General features: G+C 42.5%; 1 protein-coding gene across 2 annotated transcripts in view; it reads left to right on the forward strand.

The window, feature by feature from the left end:
- The window catches only part of DENND2C (DENN domain containing 2C), an 81853-nt gene that overhangs the window by 57109 nt on the left and 3177 nt on the right, over positions 1–21567 (forward strand). For both annotated transcript variants that reach the window (XM_039249103.1, XM_039249105.1), the window contains exons 8-16: positions 1266–1453; positions 4350–4459; positions 6414–6483; positions 7121–7198; positions 7703–7843; positions 8674–8822; positions 9535–9712; positions 14651–14692; positions 15594–15699. In XM_039249103.1, the coding sequence (XP_039105034.1) occupies positions 1266–1453; positions 4350–4459; positions 6414–6483; positions 7121–7198; positions 7703–7843; positions 8674–8822; positions 9535–9712; positions 14651–14692; positions 15594–15699 (1062 nt within the window). The remainder of the gene's footprint in view (positions 1–1265; positions 1454–4349; positions 4460–6413; positions 6484–7120; positions 7199–7702; positions 7844–8673; positions 8823–9534; positions 9713–14650; positions 14693–15593; positions 15700–21567) is intronic.

Genomic DNA, 21567 nt, shown 5'->3' on the forward strand with positions numbered 1-21567 from the left:
GCGGGGCTCGAACTCAAGGACCGCAAGATCATGACCTGAGCCAGAGTGGGACGCTTAACCAACTGAGCCACCCAAGTGCCCCTGTGCAGTTTACATTCTAAATTAGCACATAGAATCTGCCGTGCATTTTTTTTACTGTTTTTGTTCAGACATTTCATGGTGCTCTGCATCCTTCACGTAATGGGTTTTCATAGCAAATTATGTAGTTCCTGTTTCACTGACTGACACATTGAGGCCAGGGAAAAGTCAGAGACATGAGTTGTCAAAGCCAAGTATAGGGCAGTGCCGTATCTGATACTCAGGTCTTATGATTAATAGTCATGTGTTCTCTCCATTGGCCTGAATTGCTTCAGGTGCTTGATTCTGTAGCTTTACTGAAGGTGAAACTGAAGTCATTGTCTGGTTCAGCCTGGATGTATGAAGATGACAGATCTAATGCTACTGAGAAACGGGACACAAAAATGTTCTTGATTTGAATGGAGCTTTGCCTAGAGCACTAAATGTGCTGGATAATTCTGGGGAGCCATTTTGAGATGAATTTTTAAGTGTTCTTAATGTTTGGTCCATAGTGTAACTTCTTTGGGGGCAGAATGCATCACTTCTCAAAAGAAAAACAGGCCATTAGTCAGAGGATGCGTCTTTCGATCGCGGCTCAGAATGACTCACAGTCAAATCTCTGGGCCACGTAGACTATTCTGCAAGTTCTGCATTTCCCCTCAAGGAGACCACCCCACATTGCCCACAATTTAGAGATAAATGAAAATAAAGGATAATAAATACTACCCGGTTTTGAGCGGAATTTCTCATATTTAAATAGCATGCTTCCATAAATTCATTCTTTTGAGAAATATTCTGTTAATCGGTGTCTTCTTTTGCTTCATTTTTTCGCTCTTGGATTTAACACCATACATTGATCTAAGACGTGTCCATTATTAATGATATATGCCAAGGAGAGAAGAGAAAAGGGCAATTTGTTTTATGTGAGGCTAGTTTTTATTTTAATTTTGTCAAACTCATCCTTTTATGTGCTTAGCCTCTATAGGACTCAGTGTTTTCTCAGATCTTCCCCCCACTACACACACACCACGGGCTCCTGGGCCCTCGCGAGAATCTGTACTTGTTCGCCTCGCAGGGCCGTGTGGGTGACTAGTCAGCACCCGTCAGCACTGATTGGGTGAAGCTCAGTCCATGTGGGTCCTGACCTGTGGGCGCTGGAGGGCAGGCGGGGCTGCAGAGGAAAAGCAGGGCTCCCTGTGTGCTCGCAGGTCGCCACAAGCGCTTAGCCCAGCTCCAGTCGTCTTCCAAGCGGAACCCGCACTACCAGACCCTGGAGAGGGACCTCATCGAATTCCAGGAGCAGCAGCTCTTTGAACTTTTTGTGGTGGTGTCTCTCCAGAAAAAGCCGGCGGGAACAAGCTACGTTCCCCAGGTCACGCAGCAGTTCCCTAGCAAGGTAGGTGCGGGGACACCGAGAGGCATTCAGGAATGTTCTCAAGGCTCTGTGGGTGTTTAATCTCCACTCTTCTTTCTGCTGTGATCTCAAGCGGCTGTTACTGACACCCTACCTCTTGTAGGGTCTGGCACGTGGCTTCGGTGACCTCTCACGTCTGGCCTGAGCTGCAAACCAGAGCAGGAACTCATTATCCAAACTGTTTTTTTTAATTTTTGCTCTGCTGTTTACTAAATGCCCTTTAGGTAGCTGCAAAGCCTCAGTTTTCTCCTTCGTGGTGAGGGGAACAAGAAATACGACAGAACGGGGGAGCAGTTTAGAGCATGGACTCTCAGCCAACTCTCTGCACCTGCCGCTAAGTAGCTCTGTGACTTTGAGCAGTTACTTAACGGCTCTGTGCCTTGGTTTCTTCATGTGTAAAATGGAGGTAATCACAGTAATGTCTATCCCTTTGAATTGCAGGGAGGATTAAATGAGCTAATCCATTATTAGCGAGGGTTTAATAAGATAATGTATTTTAAGTGCTTAGCACAGGGGTGCCTGGGTGGCTCAGTCGGATAAGCATCCGACTTCAGCTCAGGTCATGATCTTACGGTGTGTGGGTTCGAGCCCTGCATCGGGCCCTGTGCTGATGGCTGGCTCAAAGCCTGGAGCCTGTCTTCGGATTCCGTGTCTCCCTCTCTCTCTGACACTCCCCTGCTCATACTGTCTCTAACTCTCTCTCTCTCTCAAAAAATAAATAGAACATTAAAAAAAAAAGTGCTTAGCACAGTTCCTGGCACACGTAAGCACTTTGTATATGGTAGCTGTTATTAACAAATACTATTTGATTTTCTCTGTCTTGTGCTTGAGGGGGCATAACATTAAAGAGCAAACAGAAACCCCACTGTAGGTTGAGAGGGAAGCCACAGAAGAAAAGAAAAAGTTTTCTATCTTATTTTGTATTTAATTTTTCCTGCTTTTTGAACAACGGGTCCACAGTTTCATCTTGCAGCTGGTAAGGAGTGATCCCTTTAAATGAGGAGTTTACTCACTCTCCATCCAAATACTTGGCCGCTTCTCTTATTTATCTGCCCAGCTGCTTTAGGACTTGGGATTTAAACCCCGAGTTAGGTGTTTCACCAAAAAAAGCTAGTGGAGCACAGCTGTACTGGAATGGAATTCAAGAGACATTTCCTGAGCAAGTTCTTATTAAGAAAAAAAAAAAAAAAGTGCTGGGGCACCTGAGTGGCTCAGTCGGTTAAGCTTTTGACTTTGGCTCAGGTCATGATCTTGTGGTTTGTGGATTCGAGCCCTGCATTGGGCTCTGCACTGGCAGTACGGAGCCTGCTTGAGATTTTCTCCCTCTCTTTCTCTGCCCCTTCTCTGCTTGCTCTTTCTCTCTCTCTCTCTCTCTCTGAAAAATAAATAACCTTAAAAAAATGTGCTCAACAAATTCCTACTGTAAACAAAACAGTGTTTAATTTTGTATAAAATTCTTCAGTGCAGCCTGAGAGCCACAATGTCACTGCACTAACCATGGAAGTCTAAAATGGTGTAATCCAGACAGTCTTTTTTTTTTTTAATTTTTTACATTTATTTATTTTTGAGTGACAGAGGCAGAGCACAAGTAGGGGAGGGACAGAGAGAGAGGGAGACACGGAAGCTGAAGCAGGCTCCAGGCTCTGAGCTGTCAGCAAGAACCCATGAACCATGAGATCATGACCTGAGTTGAAATAGGACGCTTAACCAACTGAGCCACCCAGGCGCCCCCTAGATAGTCTTGAAGAGTCAAATTTCCCATAAAGAGGACCTTAACTTTTTTTTTCCCGATTTTCAATCAGTCTTACCTTTGCAGAGAAAAATCTCGAGATTGACCCTGTTTTTAACAAAGCCTGAATTAATGGACTCAGAACCAGAGAAGGACCCAGTGACTCTGGCAGTGATTCAGGGATGTTTCTGAGCGAATTACATAGCATCCTTGTGCCTGAGGCTCCCATAAGTTAGGGAGGGAAAGAGCTTACCAAGTCTCTCCTGATTGTGTTATGGAAAACCACAAATGAAGATGATTCCAAGTCATTTAGCAATATAAAAATAAGAGAATGTGAGACAGCTACAATTTTGTTAGAATGCTTTTCCATTTCTGAAGAGCTCAGTGAATATCTAGGTGACTCAGAATGGCTGCACGTTTTGTTTCAGAAATTAAATTAAAGGATACATCGTTTGTATTAGGTACATGAAGGTAATGTGGCTGTTAGACTTCTCTGCTTGTTTTCATACTAACTTTTAAATGCCTTTTGGTTTAACTAAATTTAGATTGTTCTTTTAAGTGTGATACCAGACTTGCGCAAAAAGGCCTTCCACGCTAAAATTTTACAGGAAGTTGCAAACCAGTAATTAGTTAGCAAAGATTGTATGCTAAGGGAAATGATTATATATGGGGTAGATACTAAAAATAGCATTTTCTCTAAATAACATTCAAAACATCTTTGATTATTGATCAGAGAGCATCTGACGCTAACTGGGCTTTTGCTATCAGTATACTATAGAATAGATTTTTATTTTATGTCCTGTGATTGATTAAAATATTGGGTTTCCACTAGTATGTGAATCCTGAATTAAGATTCCACCTCTAGACTAGGAACTATTTTCAGTCACCCCTCTCACATCAGATTATAGGATCTCTGCAAGTAACCACTTCTATGTAAAAATAGGATTCTTTATTCTTAGTAACTGTGTTCTCAGTGTATCTTCAGTGATTACTGGCCTTGGCCTTCCTGTTGTGTGAAATAACACTAAAGCATGCTGAGATAACTATTTAGGCTTATCAGAGACCTCTTTTCCCGTGACTGGGCTGTTTTATGTATATAGTCTCTGCTTACATAGACTACTAGTCACCTATAAATGTTCTCTTTTTCAGGGTGATCATGGCTTTAAGCAGTCCAAAGACACAGAAGAAAGGCTCAAAGTCATTCCCAAGTTTTGTTTTCCTGACTCAAAGGACTGGGTGCCAACCTCAGAACTCAAGAGGTAAATGGGTTCCTTAATCTGATTTCTTATTTTTGGAACTGCAAAAATAGAATGTTTGAGAAAGGGGTAGAGCCAGCAGTATAAGCTCTGTGGACACCGTAGCAGGTCAAGGATGCAGTGGGAGGAAAGGAAGAAACAGAATTAGAACATTTCCTATGTGAGTTCCAGAAAGAAAAACATGGAATAGTTTCAGTGTCAAAGGGAAAACGAGTTTGAGAATCTCTGCAGTTGGCCAATTCTGCGGGGAGGGGTTGGGGGAGGTGGGAGTTCCGTTTTCTATACAATCAGAAATGCCACCAAGTGGACAGAAAAGGAAAAAAGGTTCAAGCTCAGGAACCCTAGTTAGGAGATAAAACAGAGCTATGTCGGCACCTTGTTTCTCCTCCAAGTGGACGGAGCCACAGCCCAGATTGTCCACTCCCCTGTGGACCTTGTCCAGACGGAGGCTCCAGACTGGGAGGTGTGGGCACATTGAGAAGGGAAGGTAAAGAATTTCTTTCCAGGATCTCAAGGGAAACTATATTCAGTTCATAAATGGTCATCCTCTCTGAACCCTGCTTGTAAGCAGACAACTGCTTTGTTCAGAGCTGTAATTAGTGGCCGTGCTATTTAGGCTGCAAAGCATGATTCTGGAACTGTGTCACATGCAGATGACCCCAGAGGAGAGCCTTGGCCACGGCCTCCATGCCTGCTCTGCCCTCACACCTCACGTTGCCTCCGGCCTGAGCTGCGGTCTCTCCGCACCAGTTAGGCCTGGCTGTCCTCTCGGAGCCACCAGTCCTGATGGTCTTAAGCCGTCAGGTGCACCGCTGACTGCACAGGCTGCGTCTTTTGTGATGGTCTGGCCACTTCATAGCTGGCTTTTCTGCCCAACGAGTTCTATGGGGTTCTTTCTGGAGCATGTGGAAAATACAGAGGAGTAAATAAAGAGCAGAAGTTATAAGTCACTGGCATTCTGGCACTCAGAGATATTAACTAAATATTTTGGCATATTCTCTTTCCAGCTTTATTTTTGGCCGTACATCGATATATGTATTCATTGCTCAAACATGGATTTCTTGGATTATTAATGAATTTCTTTCTTGGACTTCTTTTTGTAAACTATGCAGATCTTTTTTTTTTTAATGCATGTGTATGGGGTTTTTTTTGTTTTTTTTTTCCAGAGAGAGAGAGAGCACTCAAGAGTGGGGATGGGCAGAGAAAGACAGGGACAGAGGATCTGAAGCGGGCTCCATGCTGATAGCACAGAGCCCGATGTGGAGCTTGAACCCACAAACTGTGAGATCACAACCTGAGCGGAAGTCAGACGCTTAACCAACTGAGCCCCCCGGGCGCCCATCTATGGAGATCTTTTGCTTGTTTCCAGTGTGGAGTTGATAATTTTCTCACCAACTTTTATAGTTAAGGATATAACCTTTTGCCTATCACCACCATTCCATAGGACCTCTGTGAACTAAATAGAAGAACGGGGGAGGGAAATTACCTTTCTTAAATGTTAGACTCTATCGGATATTCACTAAAGGGAAAATAGGCTTGATTCATAGCTGGACTGGAAAAATAAGAAAGGAAAAGGCAGTGGCATCAGAGGTTCATTCTGTGCATCCTCTCTCAGCACACACAGTGCAAGGCAAGATGTTCTCAGGCCTGGACATCCTCCCTCAGGAGGAAGGGGACTTGCCATGTAGTATTAATGCTCCCTCATACATCACAAAATGACTGCTGCTGGACACTAATTTTAAAGTGTTTGCTCTGGGGCACCTGGGTTGCTAAGTCAGCTAAGTGTCCCACTTCAGCTCAGTTCATGAGTTCAAGCCCCACGTCGGGCTCAGAGCCTGCTTGGGATTCCCTCCCTCCCCCCTACTCTCTTAAAACAAGTAAATAAACAAACAATTAGTTTGTTCCATGAAGAATGTAATAATTGTTTAGATCTCAAACTATTGACTGTTTTTTCCAGTGAAACATTCTCCTTTGTCTTAACTGGTGAAGATGGGAGCCGCTGGTTTGGCTACTGTAAGAAGCTCTTGGTAAGTCCCAGGTTGTTCAGCAGGCAGGGCTGGCCAAGAAGCCAGCGAGTCCCGGGGCACCTGGCTGGCTCAGTCGGAAGAGTGCACAACTCAACTCTTGATCTCAGGGTCATGAATTCGAGCCCCATGTTGGGTGTTAGATTCCTTAAAAAAAAAAAAAAAAAAAATACACAATAGAGTCAGACTAGGAACTTCAGAAACCCTATTTCTAGGGGGGTTGAGGGCTGCGCAATCATCCGTGTATTACAGAAGCCGTGTTAGCTTTAAATAGTAAGAGCAAGGTTAGAGTTAGCCATGAGTGTCCCAAAATAAGGAGAGTGTGTGGACTTCTTTTATTTACTTGCTTGTTTGCACTCGACGAAGAAACCAATGACAGAGTGGTGAAATACTAGCCTGGGCGTGCAATGAGCTAATCGCGGGAGCTTGGGGTTACTTTCTTCTTGTTTCTGTGCTTCCACTAAACCTGGAACAAATCTGCTATCATTTTTTTTTTAAGCATTTTCCCATCTTTCAGGGCTCATTGGGAATGAGAGCCTTGGTTCCTGCTCTGTACTAAAGAGTACTAAGAGAGTATTAATCGTTCAAATTAACAAAGCCTCGTGCTGCTTCATTTTTGCTCTGGTGCGTTTTCTTTTAGCCAGAAGGCAAAGGGAAGCGACTTCCTGAGGTGTACTGCATGGTTAGCCGCCTCGGCTGCTTCAACCTTTTTTCCAAGGTGAGTGCAGAATAGCCCTGGGGGAGGTGCTGTGCTTTCGGGGCCCTGAGTGAGTTTTGTTTCCGGTGAGTTCACTGGGCTATGTTTCATGACACACACTCCAACATACTACTTTAGGAGAGGTTCTCAGTAGTACATTCGAGCCACAGGTTTGAAGGCTTACATTCATCTAGTCCAGACGCTGTTGTTGAAATCTCCTGGCTTCAAGGAGAATGTAGAACTGCAAGATATCATGGTCGCTGTCCCCTTCCCTGCCCCTACCGGGGGGGGAGATGAAAAGGGGCTCCTCTTCTAAAAATGAGTGGATTGATTTGAGTAACTTTTCTTGGAGATATAAAGATACCCCCAAGAGATATGATGCCTTTAATGAACTTTCATTCGTTGCACAAGCTTATCCGTCTGCAAATCTGTCAGTGCTATTTTCTAGCCTGTGCACCGGAGTTTGGTAGTCCCTTCTGTGTTTGAACTGAGCCCCTAATAAAATAACGTACATTGCATGTGCAGATTCTGGATGAAGTAGAGAAGAGACGGGAAATGTCTCCAGCCCTGGTTCACCCGTTCATGCGCAGTGTCATGGAAGCCCCCTTCCCAGCTCCGGGGCGCACCATCACAGTCAAGAGCTACCTCCCTGGGGCTGGTGATGGGGTAAGTTAGCTCATTTTGAAAAGGCTTGACGGCCACCAGAAAGCAGGCCTTACACTAATAGGCAGAGTTCCCAGAAGTTTCCCTTTTCCATAACTGTGCGGGAAAGTTTTAGTACCAGAAAACACCGAAGAAATATCCAGTTGTGAGACCTTGTGAGTTAATCCAGTTTTAAGATAGTTGATCCTACACCCAGGAGCCAGAGGTTTTCTGCCTTTCTTAGATTGAGCCCTTTTGTAACAACATCAGTGTGGTAAATGATGATTATACATGCTGTTGTCTGGTAAAATAAAAGATTTTAGCAGAAACTTACAGTGTGAAAATGAGGTATTGTGGGGCACTAGCTGGCTCAGTCAGCAGAGCACGCGACTCTTGATCTCAAGGTTATGATTTTGAACCCCATGTTGGGCATAGAGATTACTTAAAAAATAAAATCCTTTAAAAAAATAATTGGTGGGGGGCTTCTGGGTAGCTCAGTCGGTTAGGCGTCCAACTTCGGCTCAGGTCATGATCTCACGGTTCGTGGATTCGAACCCCGCGTTGGGCTCTGTGCTGGCAGCTCAGAGCCTGGAGCCTCTTCAGATTCTGTATCTGTCTCTCTCTCTGACCACCCCTCCTCACACTGTCTTTCTCTCTCAGAAATAAATAAAACATTAAAATTTTTTTAAAAATTAGGTGCTAGGTCTTGGGATTAGTGTAGGCAGCTTCACAAACTCTGTAGCAAAAGCTTTTTCCCGAATTTCCCCTGTAAAAGAATGACAGGATCCATTAATGGTGTCACTATAGATTGCCTTCCAACCTGAACTCCCCTGATTCACATTCTTCCGTTTCAGTCTATTGAACTCTGCCGACCCCTGGATTCCCGACTAGAACACGTCGACTTTGAATGTCTCTTTAAGTGCCTGAGCGTATGCCATCTCATCCGGGTGTGTGCCTCCCTCCTTTTGGAACGGAGGGTGATCTTTGTTGCCAACAGCCTCAGGTGAGAAATTTGCAAAATATGTCGCTTCCTACTGGTGATTCACCAGTTCTCACTCTCTTAAAATTTGGTAATTTAAAAAAGCTATAGGGTCTCAGGTACCTGATGTCATAGCGACGTGGATAATTCCAAACGGTCAGTAATCCAAAGCTATTTGCATTAGGCTCGAGCCGTCCCTTTGGGATTGCAGTGAACTTATCTCTCTAAAGGCACTTTGCTTAACCGTTATTAAAAATTCACATTGTTGGAATGAATAAGTCACGGAATAAAAGGCACACCACAGGGAATACCGTCAATGATATTGGTGACAGGTGGCAGCTCCCTAGTGAGCACAGCATGACGCACAGAGACTTGGGGTCACTGTGTTTATGCCTGAAGCCAGTGTAACATTGGTGACGCCTGAAACTAACGTAACATTACTGTAGCGTGTCAGCTAGACGCAAAAAATTGGCATTGCTTTTCTAAGTGCACATTAATTTCTAGCAACACAAATTATGGGAAAGAGCTGGTGAAGACTAAAACTTTTCTGTAAATTAAGTTAAAATGTAAATAAAATGTCAAAAATTAATGCGTTGGCACAGAATCGTTCCTCTGGGACCACTGCCCGGGGTCAGGTAACCACTGCCCGGGGTCAGGTACTCCTGTAACATGCTGTCTGAACCATTCTCCATGTGTTGCTCAGTGCGTCACACCATTTGCTTTCTTCCCTGGCCAGCACCCTGTCAAAGTGTGGCCATGCGGTGGTAGCCACGCTGTACCCGTTCACCTGGCAGCACACCTACATCCCAGTCCTGCCGGCATCCATGATTGATATCGTGTGCTCGCCCACTCCGTTCCTGATCGGAATCCTGTCTTGCTCCTTACCACAGCTCCAGGACCTGCCCACCGAAGAGGTGAGACGGGAGAGAGAGTACCTATGCGAAAGACAGGGTGCTGCAGCTGAAAGCAAATGGCCTTTAAGAGTGATGGAGGTGTCATTCGTATTGAAGCACAGTAGTCCTCTAGTATGCTACCGTGTTTTTGTATCTTTTTATTCAAGTGAGAAAAAGCCTCCAGTGCACCTGAGTCCAAAGCTGTAGGGTGCCGTGGGCTCGTTCCTGTGTTATTCCAAAGGGCAGGGCTTTTTGTGTGAGTCAAACACAAGAGCTACCCTGGGTTAACTTAAAACATTGTTTTAAATATAACACATATCTAGAGAAGTGGTCAAAACAAAATGAATTATCACCAAGTGAATGCTTACGTGACCCACACTGCAACAGAATGGAAACGTCACAGCCATGGAAACAGTGCCAGCACTTGAGAAGTCTCCCTCGGGTCGCCGCTGTCACTTTTCCCTTCCCCACCCCCATGAAAGGTGACCACTGTTTTGACCGTCGTGGTGTTTGTTTACCTGTTTTTCTTTAGAGTTTTACATCCTACCCATTTATTCCTAAAGAATGTAGTTCAACTTTGTCTGGTTTTTAGCCAGTTATAAATGGACTCATATGCAGTGTATAGACATACATATTTTGTCTGAACACTGTGTCTGTAGGATTCATCCCTGTGGATGAGTGTATCAGCCATTCCAGTGTTCTAATGGTGCGTATTATTCCATTGTGTGAATACCCATCCTACAGTTGAGGGACACTTGAGTTCTTTCCAGGTTAAGGGACTCCAAATAATGCCGCTATAAGTATTCATATGCATGATGACCCTTGGTCCATATGTGCATGCAATTCTAGGGTATATACTTAGAAATGGAATTGCTGGGATAAGCATATCTTCAACTTCAGCAAATGAGATCAAACTGTTTTCCAGAGTAGCTGTGCCCCGTTAAACCCCCTCCACCAGTGGGTGAGCCTTCCCGTTGTTCCACACCCTCCTGACACTTCTTCTCATCAGTATGTATAATGTATCGTGCCTGGTGAATGTGGAGTGGTGTTCTCATTGTGGTTTTATTTGCTTTTCTTGATTACTGTTGGGGGTGTGCATCTTTATTGGCCGTTTGAATATCATCTGTTATAAAATTCATTGTCTTTCTACTGGATTGTCTACCCTCAGTGATTGGTAAGGGGTATTTTTATATTCTGGATATCAGCCTCTTTGCGGCATGCCTTTTTATTCTCTAAAATGCTGTTCTGAATGCACAGAAGTTCTTAATTTTAATGTAGTCATAATTATCAGTCTTTTCCTTTATGGTTTGTGTGGAGTCTTATCGTCTTATCTTATCTTATCTTATCTTATCTTATCTTATCTTATCAGCAGAGTCTGACGCAGGGCTTGAACCCATGAGAGCTGTGAGATCATGACCAGAGCCAAAGTCGGAGGCTTAACCGACTGAGCCACCCAGGTGTCCCTGTGCCTTTAGTTTTTTATTTTTTGTACATGATAGGAGGTAGGGGGTTATTTTTTTTTTAATAAGGACAGTGAACTATACTAATAACATTTATTGGGAAGATTGCTCTTCCCCATTACTCTGCTACATTAATCCCCCCTCTTTTATATTGAGCTATAATTGATATACAGCATTGTATTAAGGTTAAAGTGTACAACATAATGATTTTACATATGTAAATACTATGAAATGGTTACCATAATAAGTTACACCTCACATAATTACAATTTCTTGTTCTTGTGATGAGAACTTTTAAGACCCACTCTCTTAGCAACTTTCAAATACACACTACAGTATTGTTAAGTATAGACACCATGCTGTGTGTTACACCCTAGGGCTGCTTTATCTTATAACTGGAAGTTTGTGCTTTTCTTTTTTTTTTTATGTTTTTATTTATTTCTAGGAGAGAGAAAGAGAGACAGTGTGAGCAGGGGAGGGTCAGAGAGAGAGGGAGTCACAGACTGAAACAGGCTCCAGGCTCTGAGCTGGCAGTCAGCACAGAGCCCGACGTGGGGCTCGAACCCACGAACCGCAAGATCATGACCTAAGCGAAAGTCGGACGCTTAACTGACTAAGCCACCCAGGCGCCCCTGGAAGTTTGTGCTTTTTTGACCACCTTCACTCATTTCGTCCATCACCTACCCTCCACCTCTGGCAGCCACCAATCTGTTCTTTGTATCTATGAGTTCAGTTTTTTTTTAGAGTCCACATGTAAGTGAGATCATACATTATTTCTTTTTCTCTGCCTGACTTATTTCACTTAGGATCATACGTTCTACGTCCATCCGTGTGGCCACAGGATTTTTTTCTTTTTTATGGCTGAATAATATCCCATTGTATATATCTACCACATCTTCTGTATCTATTCATCCACCAATGGACACTTAGGTTTTGTCCATGTCTTAGCTTCTGTAAATAATGTTGCAGTGAACGTGAGTGCACATATCTCTTCAGGAGAGTGATTTGATTTTTATTGGGCATATGCCTGGAAGTGGGATTGCTGGATCATGGTAGTTTTGGTTTAAATTTTTTAAGGACTTCAATACTGTTTTCTGTAGTGTTTGCATCAATATACAGTCACATCAGTAGTACACAGGTTTCCTTTTTCTCCAGCCTTTGTTATCTTTTGTCTTTTTGATAACAGCCATTCTAACAGAGATGATGTGATGTCACAATGTGGTTTTGATTTGCATTTCCTTAATGATCAATGATGCTGAGCACCTTTCCATGTGCCTGTTGGCCAATTTGCATGTCTTTGGGAAAATGTCTATTCAGTTCCTCTGCTCATTTTTTTTAAAGTAAACTCTACACCCAGTCTGGGTCTCGAACTCATGACCCCAGGATCAAGAGTCACATGCTCCACTGACTGAGCCAGCCAAGTCACATGATGCTCTTCTGCTTGTTTTTAATAGGATTATTAGTTTTTTGTTTGTTTTAGTTTTTGGTCACTGTTGGTTTTGTTTTGTTATGTTTTGTGCCATTGAGTTGTATGAATTCTTTATGTATTTTGGATATTAACCCTTTATCAGATATATAATTTGCAAATATTTTCTCCTACTTTGTAAGTTTCCTTTTCATTTTATTGATGGTTTCCTTTGCTGTGCAGAAGCTTTTAGTCTGATGTGCCCCTGCTAGTTCAGTTTTTGTTTTTGTCTTTGCTTTTGGTGTCAAATCCAAAAAATTCATTGCCCAAACCAGTGTCAAGATGCTTACCCTTTATGGTTTCAGGTCTTAATTCAAGTCTTTACTCCAATTTGAGTTGATTTTTTTTTTAAGTTTATTTGGTTTGGGCTGGGGGTGGGGTGCAGAGAGAAAGGGAGAGAGAATCTCAAGCAGGCTCCATGCTATCAGTTCAGAGCCCAACATGGGGCCGGAACCCACCAACCATGAGAGCATGACCTGAGTTGAAATCAAGTCAGACAGTTAACCGACTGAGTCACCCAGGTGCCCCATTTTGAGTTGATTTTTATGTATAAGATGGAGATCCATTTCCCTTTTTGCATGTGGCTGTTTTTCCCAACAACATTTATTGAAGAGACTGCCGTTTCCACATTGTATATTCTTGCTTCCTCTAATCTGCCTGTGCACGGGTTTATTTCTAGCCTCTGTTCTGTTCCATTGCTCTATGTGTGTTTTTATGCCAATACCATACTATTTTGATTACTGTAGCTTTGTGATACAGTTTGAAATCAGGACGTGTGATGCCTCCAGCTTTGTTATTTCTCAAGATTGCTTTGGCTATTCAGGGAATTTGGTAGTCCCATAGAAGCTTTAGCATTGTTTGTCCTATTTCTATGAAGAATACCATTGGAATTTTGATAGGGATTGCATTGAATCTGTACATTGCTTGGGGTAGTATGAACATTTTAGCAGTATTTATTCTTCTCATCTGTGAGCACAGAATAGCTTTCCACATTCTTGTGTTCTTCAGATTCTTTCATCAATTCTTACTGTTTTCAATATATAGATCTTTCACTTCCTTGGCTAAATTTGTTCTAATTATTCTTTTTGATACAGTTGAAAATGGGATTGATGGTGTTCTGAATTTCTTTTTCAGATAGCCCTTGTTAGTGTATAGAAACACAGCTGGGTTTTGTATTAACCTTTTTTTTTTTAAACTTTTTATTACAGAAAATTTCAAACATATGCCAAAATAAACAAAATGCTAAAATAACTCCAGTTACCCTACTTCAGCACTGACCAACTCATGGGGCCATCTTTGCCCTTACCCATACCTCTCTCCCATAACATTTTGAAGCATATCCTGATATAATTTCATTGCTAACTATTACAGTATAAATCTCTATAACACAAGGACATTTTTAACATAATCACAATACCATTATCACACCTAAAAAATTTAATAACGATTCCTTTAATATCAGCACAATACAGTGCTCAACTCTCCATTTCATAAATGTTTAATTGTTTGCATCAAGTCCCAAATAAAGTCTACCCATTGCATTTGCTTAGTATGGTTTGTCTCTTTTAATATATAGATGTGCCTGCCATCCTTTTTTTAATATTAATTCATTTTTGAGAGAGAGAGTACATGTACATGCATGACCAGGCAGAGAGAGAGGGAGAGAGAGAATCCCAAATAGGTTCCACATTGTCAGCACAGAGCCTGCTCGATCCCAGGAACTGCAAGATCATGAGTCGGAGGCTTAACCGACTGAGCCACCCAGGTGCCCGAGATGAGTTAACTTTTTAAAAAAAATTTTTTAATGTTTGTTTTTTGAGAGACAGAGAGTGTGAGTGGGGGAGGGGGAGACAGAATCCAAAGCAGGCTCCAGGCTCCGAGCTGTCAGCACAGAGCCCGACATGGGGCTTGAACTAATGAATCTTGAGATCATGACCTAAGCCAAAGTCGGCTGCTCAACTGACTGAGCCACCCAGGCACCCCAAGATGAGTTAATTTATCTGGTTTAACTTACCTGGCTCCTTTATCCCATAGGTGCTGATAGTTGATCTCTGTGCAGACAAGTTCTTACAGGAGGTAAGTGACAAATGAGGTGATTACATAATATTTGGGGATAATTGGACAGAAAATATGTGAAAGTACTTAGAGAAGATGACTAAGGCAGGACTTTTTGTTCCTACACATACTGAGACTGTGGCCATTCATACAAGATTGACCTGAAAAATTGGGTTTGGTTTATAACTATCTCTCCTAAAGAAGGAAGGAGGAAAGAGATTAAATGTCATTGTCAAAAGAGGTAACCCTCCTTTGACATCCAGATGGGCTGATGTATAAGGCTCTGATTTCATTGACTTTAACAAGCATTCAACATTAATTATGTCTAGATACTCTGTTAGTCAGAATCTAAAGGTAAGAAGCAGTTTGAGCCTCTCAGACCTTAGGATCTAACAATGAGAAAGGGAGTGGACATATGTATAAAGTTTTAGAAATGGCATAATAGAAATTTCCACAGGGTACAGTAGGAGCAGAAAAAAATAAGTCCTCTATTCTGGGTCTTGAAAGTGGAAGGGAGAGAGAGTGAAGCCTGCTTGGGGCAGCGCTCTGTATGTAGCCTGCATGGAAGTGTGTGAGCTTTGAGCACAGGGTAAGAAGGATGTTTCCCAAGACTTTGTCTCTTTTCTAAGCATTTGAAATACTGTTTATTTCTGGATGGTCTTTGTAATACAGCATAGGACTTGTAGATATTTGATTGAAAGGTGCCAGAAAATGTCATAGAATGTATTATCTATTTTTTTAAATACAGTTACTTGTACCATAAACATCTTGAATTCTGCTGAATGTAGGGAAAGAAGGTTCAGGCCGAGTCTTTAGCCAAAATCTATGCAGAATCACCGGTGGCATTTTGGGGATTTAACTGGTGTATGTTTGAGATTTTCTCTCTCAAAGGTCCTGAAAAATCTCAATCTTGTCTCTTAAGGTATCTGATGAGGACGAAATTCTACCTCCTAAACTCCAAGCTGCCTTGATGCAGATTTTGGAAGAACGAGACGAAATCTTGGCTCAGGAGCAGAATTTTTCACAAGGTAGGAGACGAATGATCCGAGGACTTAAAGCCAAGGCAGTGGTTACTCACTGAATGCCTAGCGCCCTGCTGAAGGATGCACAGAAATATGAGGTTGCCTACGGTGTGAAAGGCTTGTAAACCCCTTGCTGACCCTGAGGTGCCGGTCCCCTTCCATTTCAGTACTTTTACACTTGCTTGTTTCAATTCAGGGAATGCTGTTCCCCTAGATAATCCACACGGCTCATGCTGTTTTCCCCACAGGTCTGTGCTCAGATCACTTTCTCAGTGAGGCCTTTCCTGGCTGTCCTTTTTATTTATTTTTTAACGTTTTACTTATTTTTGAGAGAGAGAGAGAAGAGGATCCACAGAAGAGAGGGGGAGGGGGTAGAGAGAGAGGGAGACAGAGGACCCGCAGGGGGCTCTGTGCTGACAACAAGCCAATGTGGGGCTAGAACTCATGAGCCAAAATAGGAAGCTGAACCGACATGAGCCACCCAGGCGGCCCCTGACTGTCCTTTTTAAAATTGTACCCACTCCCTCAGGGCTCCCTATCCTTCTCCCTGACCTTAGTTTTCCCCCAGGGCTTTTATCACCATCTGATGTACTAGAAATGTAAGGTCCATGAGAGCAGCAATGATCTGTTTTGTTTTATCTCCAGTACTTGAACAATAGTCAGAAAGTAGGTACTCCATAAATATTTGTTGACTAAATGGGCTTACTGAGTGGCTTACTGTGTCCCAGGCCTTGAGCTCAGCACTTAGCATATGTCTTTTTTTTTTTTTTTTTTACAAATAGTTTATTGTCAAGTTGGTTTCCATATAACACCCAGTGCTCATCCCCACAAGTGCCCTCCTCCATGCCCATCACCCCCCTCCCCCCCACACCCATCAGTCATCAGTTTGTTCTCAGCATTCAAGAGTCCCTCATGGTTTGCCTCTCTCCCTCTCCCCCACCATTTCCCCCCTTTTTCTCCCCCATGGTCCTCCCCCGTTACGTTCCTCCCCCATGGTCCTCCCCCGTTACGTTCCTCCTAATCCTCCTATACGTGCAAACATGATATTTGTCCTTCTCTGCCTGACTTATTTCGCTCAGCATAACACCCTCAAGGTCCATCCATGTTGCTACACATGGCCAGATTTCATTCTTTCTCATTGCCATGTAGTATTCCATTGTATAGATAAACTACATCTTCTTGATCCATTCGTCTGTTGATGGACACTTAGGCTTTTTCCATGTTTTGGCTATTGTTGAGAGTGCTACTTAGCATATGTCTTATTCATAACATCCTCGTAATGTCCTTATGAAGCAGGTATCACTATTTAATCCCCATTTTACAGATGAGAAAACTAAGGCTGTTTACTGATGGAGAATCTTCAGGGAGGAGCAGCTTTAGAGAAATAATTAAAAGTTCAGTTTTGAATATTGAGATACCTACTGGATATCCAATACATAGCAGATACTCAACTAGAGATATCAAGTAGATGTTTATTTTTTTAATGTTTGTTTATTATTTTCTTTTTGAGAGAGAGAGAAGGAAAAAGAGAGAATATGAGCAGGGGAGGGGCAGAGAGAGAGGGGAACAGAGGATCTGTTCAATTGACAGCAGCGAGCCCAATGTGAGGCTTGAACTCACCAACCGTGAGATCGTGACCTGAGCTGAAGCCAGACTCCCAACCAACAGAGCCACCCAGGCGCCCCCCAAGTAGGCATTTATATACATGAATTTGGGAGTCAGCTTTGAACTAAAGACATACGTTTAGAATTTGCTATTTTAAAGCTATGGGACCAGATGAGATAACTCTATAGAGTGAGCATACATAGAAAATAACAGATCTAAGGATTGAACCCTGTGTTGGCCGGGAACGCTGTGGTCAGATTTCCAGTGTTCCTGGCAGTAGGGAAGAGAGGGATCCAGCACAAGGAGACTACAAGAGCAGCTACTGAAGAGAATCAGCCAGGGGAGGAATATTACAGAAACTGAGGGAAGAGAGTATTTCACAAAGGAAAGTAAACAGTATGTCTAATGCTACGAAGAGGCCACGTCAGAGGAAGACTGAGGATTGACTGGCAGGTCTGACAATGGGAAGGGCTTAGCGACCTTGGTGGCAGCACATTCAGTGAGATGGTGAGAAGGAAGTGAGATTGGGGAAGGGTCAAGAGAGAATTGGAATGGCATTCAGCTTTTTATAAAATTAAAAAAAATTTTTTTTAATGTTTATTTTTGAGAGTGAGAGAGACAGACAGAGTGTGAGTGAGGGAGGAGCAGAGAGAGAGAGGGAGACATAGAGTCCAAAGACAGGCTCCAGGCTCCGAGCTGTTAGCACAGAGCCCATCGCAGAACTTGACCTCACGAACTGCGAGATCATGACCTGAGCCAAAGTCGGATGCTTAACTGACTAGTCACCCAGGCACCTCAGCTTTTTGTAAAATTTTAATGGAATTACAAAGGGCCAAGAATAATTAAGACACTCCTGTAAAAGACCAACATTGAAGGCGCTGCCCAATAAAACATCGATTAATCAGAAAGCCCTAGTAAAAGATCGTTTGGTTTTGGTTCAGAAAATAAACAGCAAGGGAAAGAAAGAATGGAAACTGCATAAGCGTAAGGAAACTTAATTTGTGTCAGCACCAGCATGGCCTATCAGCAGGAAAAGAATGAACCATTCAGTAAACAATATGAGGGCAACTGGTTTTCCATATGAAAAGAAATGAATATGATCTATACCTCAATCTGTACATAAACTAAGTCTGATGAATTAAAGATTTAAATGTTAAAAGTAAGAGGGGGTCCTGGGTGGTTCAGTCTGTAGACGGTGCAGTTCTTGATCTCAGGGTCGTGAGTTCAAGCCCCATATTGGGCACTGAGCCTACTTCAAAAAAAGCTGTAAATGTTAAAAGTAAAACATGAAATGTCTAGAGAAGAATAGAATAAAATATTTTGGGGGAACCTGGGTGGTTAAGTCGGTTGAGCATCCGAGTCTTGTTTTCAGCTCAGGTCATGACCTCACGGGTTCATGAGTTGGAGCCCAATACTGGGCCCTGTGCAGTCAGCACGGAGTCCCCTTGGGATTTCTCTCCCTTTGCCCCTCCCCCACTTGTGTGCATACACATTCTCTCTCCCTCAAATAAATAAATAAACATAAAATATATATATTTTATGTGTTGGGACAGTAATGGATTTCTTAAGTGTGGCACAAAGAACAGGAACCATAAAGTAAAAGGTTGATTAATTTGAAACTTAAGTTGTTTAAATCCATTTATTAAGGGTCACCATGGAAAAGGACTATAAAACAAGCTACAAACTAGGTGAAGATATTTTCAGCAAATGTAACTACTAAAAGAATAGTATTCAGAACTTAATTTTTAAATTCCTACAATTCAGTAGTTAAAAGATGAACAACTTGGGGGTGCCTGACTGGCTCAAGCCAGTAGAGTGTGCAGCTCTTGATCTCAGGGTCATGAGTTCAGGCCCCACACTGGGTGTAGAGATTACTTAAAAATAAAATCTTAAAAAAAAGATGGACAACGCAATAGAAAAATGAGGGAAAGATATGAACAATCATTTTATAGAAGAGGAAACGTGAAAGGCCAAATATATGAAGAGAGGTACAGCCTCATCAAAATCAGGGAAATGTAAATTAAAACCATAGTGAGATACCATTTTATACCCACCATATTGTTACAATTTAAAAAGTCTGACAATACCAGGCATTGAGGATAATGTGTAAATTACTTCAACTGCTTTGGAAAAACAATTTGGCATCATCTAGTAAAATTAAAGGTGTATATATCCTGGGGCGCCTGGGTGGCTGAATCGGTTGAGTGTCCTACTTCGGCTCAGGTCATGATCTCATGGTCCATGGGTTTGAGCCCCACATCGGGCTCTGTGCTGACAGCTCAGAGCCTGGAGCTGCTTCAGATTCTGTGACTCCTTCTCTCTCTGCCCCTTGCCTGCTCACGCTCTGTCTCTGTCTCTCTCAAAAATAAACAAACATTAAGAAAGAGATTTTTAAGGTGTATATATCCTATAACCTGACAGTTCAATTTTAAGATATACATCCTAGAGGGGCGCCTGGGTGGCTCAATCGGTTAAGTATCCGACTATGGCTCAGGTCATGATCTCATGGTTCGTGGGTTCGAGCCCCACCTCAGACTCTGCTGACAGCTCAGAGCCTGGAGCCTGCTTCAGATTCTGTATCTCCCTCTCTTTCTGCCCCTCCCCTGCTCATGCTGTCTCTCTCTCTCTCTCAGAAATAAATAAAACATTAAAAAAAAAAAGATATACATCCTAGAGAAACTCTTAAACATGATAATTAGGAAACAAGTAAATCGTTTCCATACATTGTATGTGATAGCAAAACTGTGCATTGACAGGAGAATCTCGCCTTAGGAAAAGCCTCCTACAAACATATATTGAATAAAACAGTAAGTTGCAGAAGAAAATGTTTTACATAATGTTCAAAAACGTACAAGAACCTAATCGTGCGTTGCTGGGGCTGCCTGTGTGTACAGAGGAACTGTGATCTCAAGTTACGGGACCGATAAATATAAAATTGCAGAGAACTGTCACCCTCTTTTGGAGAATAGGGGAAGAACACTTCAGAGAGGGCATCTCACAGGGAGCTTCAGAGATACCCCTGATGTTCTGTTTTAAACTTTGGGGTCGGTCCTGGTGTGTTCATTTCACTGGTGGCCTTATGATATGTTTATACATGTAAAAGAATACATAAACCGTATACATTAAAACAAAGAATTGAAGATAAGTTATAGAAAAGCATAAGCTTTAGAACAAAGGGAAAGGGTCTTTAAGAAAGGGTCAACAGGTATAAACAATTCTTGAAAAGTTTTGCTGTAAAGTGGAAGAGAAATGGGACAGTGCCTGGAAGGGATGGGAGCCTGGGGCAAAAGTGTTGACGATAAAAGCAGTGATGGACCGTGGATTCTCAGCTGTAGAAGGGAAGCGATGAGAAGGAGGTCTGTTGAACAAAATATTTTAAAAATCCACTTTATACTCAGTGTAATACCAGAAGAGACATTAGCGATCACCTAATCAGCCACCTCATTGTACAGATATGGAAAAAGAGGCCATGGGGGGTAAAGCAACTCGCCTGCCATTATATCGCTGTGTCATGGTAGAACTCTGACCAAACCTAGGCCTCCAATTCCCAGCCCATCACGGAGGTAATGGAAAGAACAAGAGACATCATGAGGGGGGAAATATACTACTAGGTATGGAAGAAAAAGGAGGAGTCTAAGTTGAATCTGAGATTTGAGCCTGGAACCTGAAAGGCAATATATTTCATGTTATAGTCATTAAGAATCACCTGACTTGGGAGTCTGGCGACTTCTCCCTGTCCTAGATGAGATGACTCTGGAGAATGTCTTTGTTTTGAGTCTGTTTCCACAGCTGTAAGAAGGAAATAATACCTGGAACGCCTGGGTGGCTCAGTCGGTTAAGTGTCCGACTTTTGCTTGGGTCATGATCTCGCGGTTCATGGGTTCGAGCCCCGCGTCGGGCTCTGTGCTGACTGCCAGCTCAGAGCCTGGAGCCTGTTTCAGAGTCTGTGACTCCCTCTCTCTCTGACCCTCCCCTGCTCACGCTGTCTCTCTCTCTCTCTCCTAGAAATAAATAAAAATATTTAAAAAAAAAAAAAAAAGAAGGAAATAATACCTGCTCCACTAGATTATTACATCTATAAAAGCTCTAAATACAGTGCCTGACATATCTTAAGCCCTCAAATTATTCTGGAATAATAATGGTTACAGTATGGAATGGGAAAGTTGAGAGAGAAACTGACTTGGTGGAAAAATATAGAGCATGTATTGTGTGTTTGGTTCATATTTTACCAATTTCTCAAATGGATCCAATTTGACTTTTAGACAGATA

The sequence above is a fragment of the Hyaena hyaena genome, unplaced genomic scaffold (genome assembly GCF_003009895.1).
Source record: "Hyaena hyaena isolate Hyena2069 unplaced genomic scaffold, ASM300989v1 scaffold_330, whole genome shotgun sequence".
NCBI lineage: Eukaryota > Metazoa > Chordata > Mammalia > Carnivora > Hyaenidae > Hyaena > Hyaena hyaena.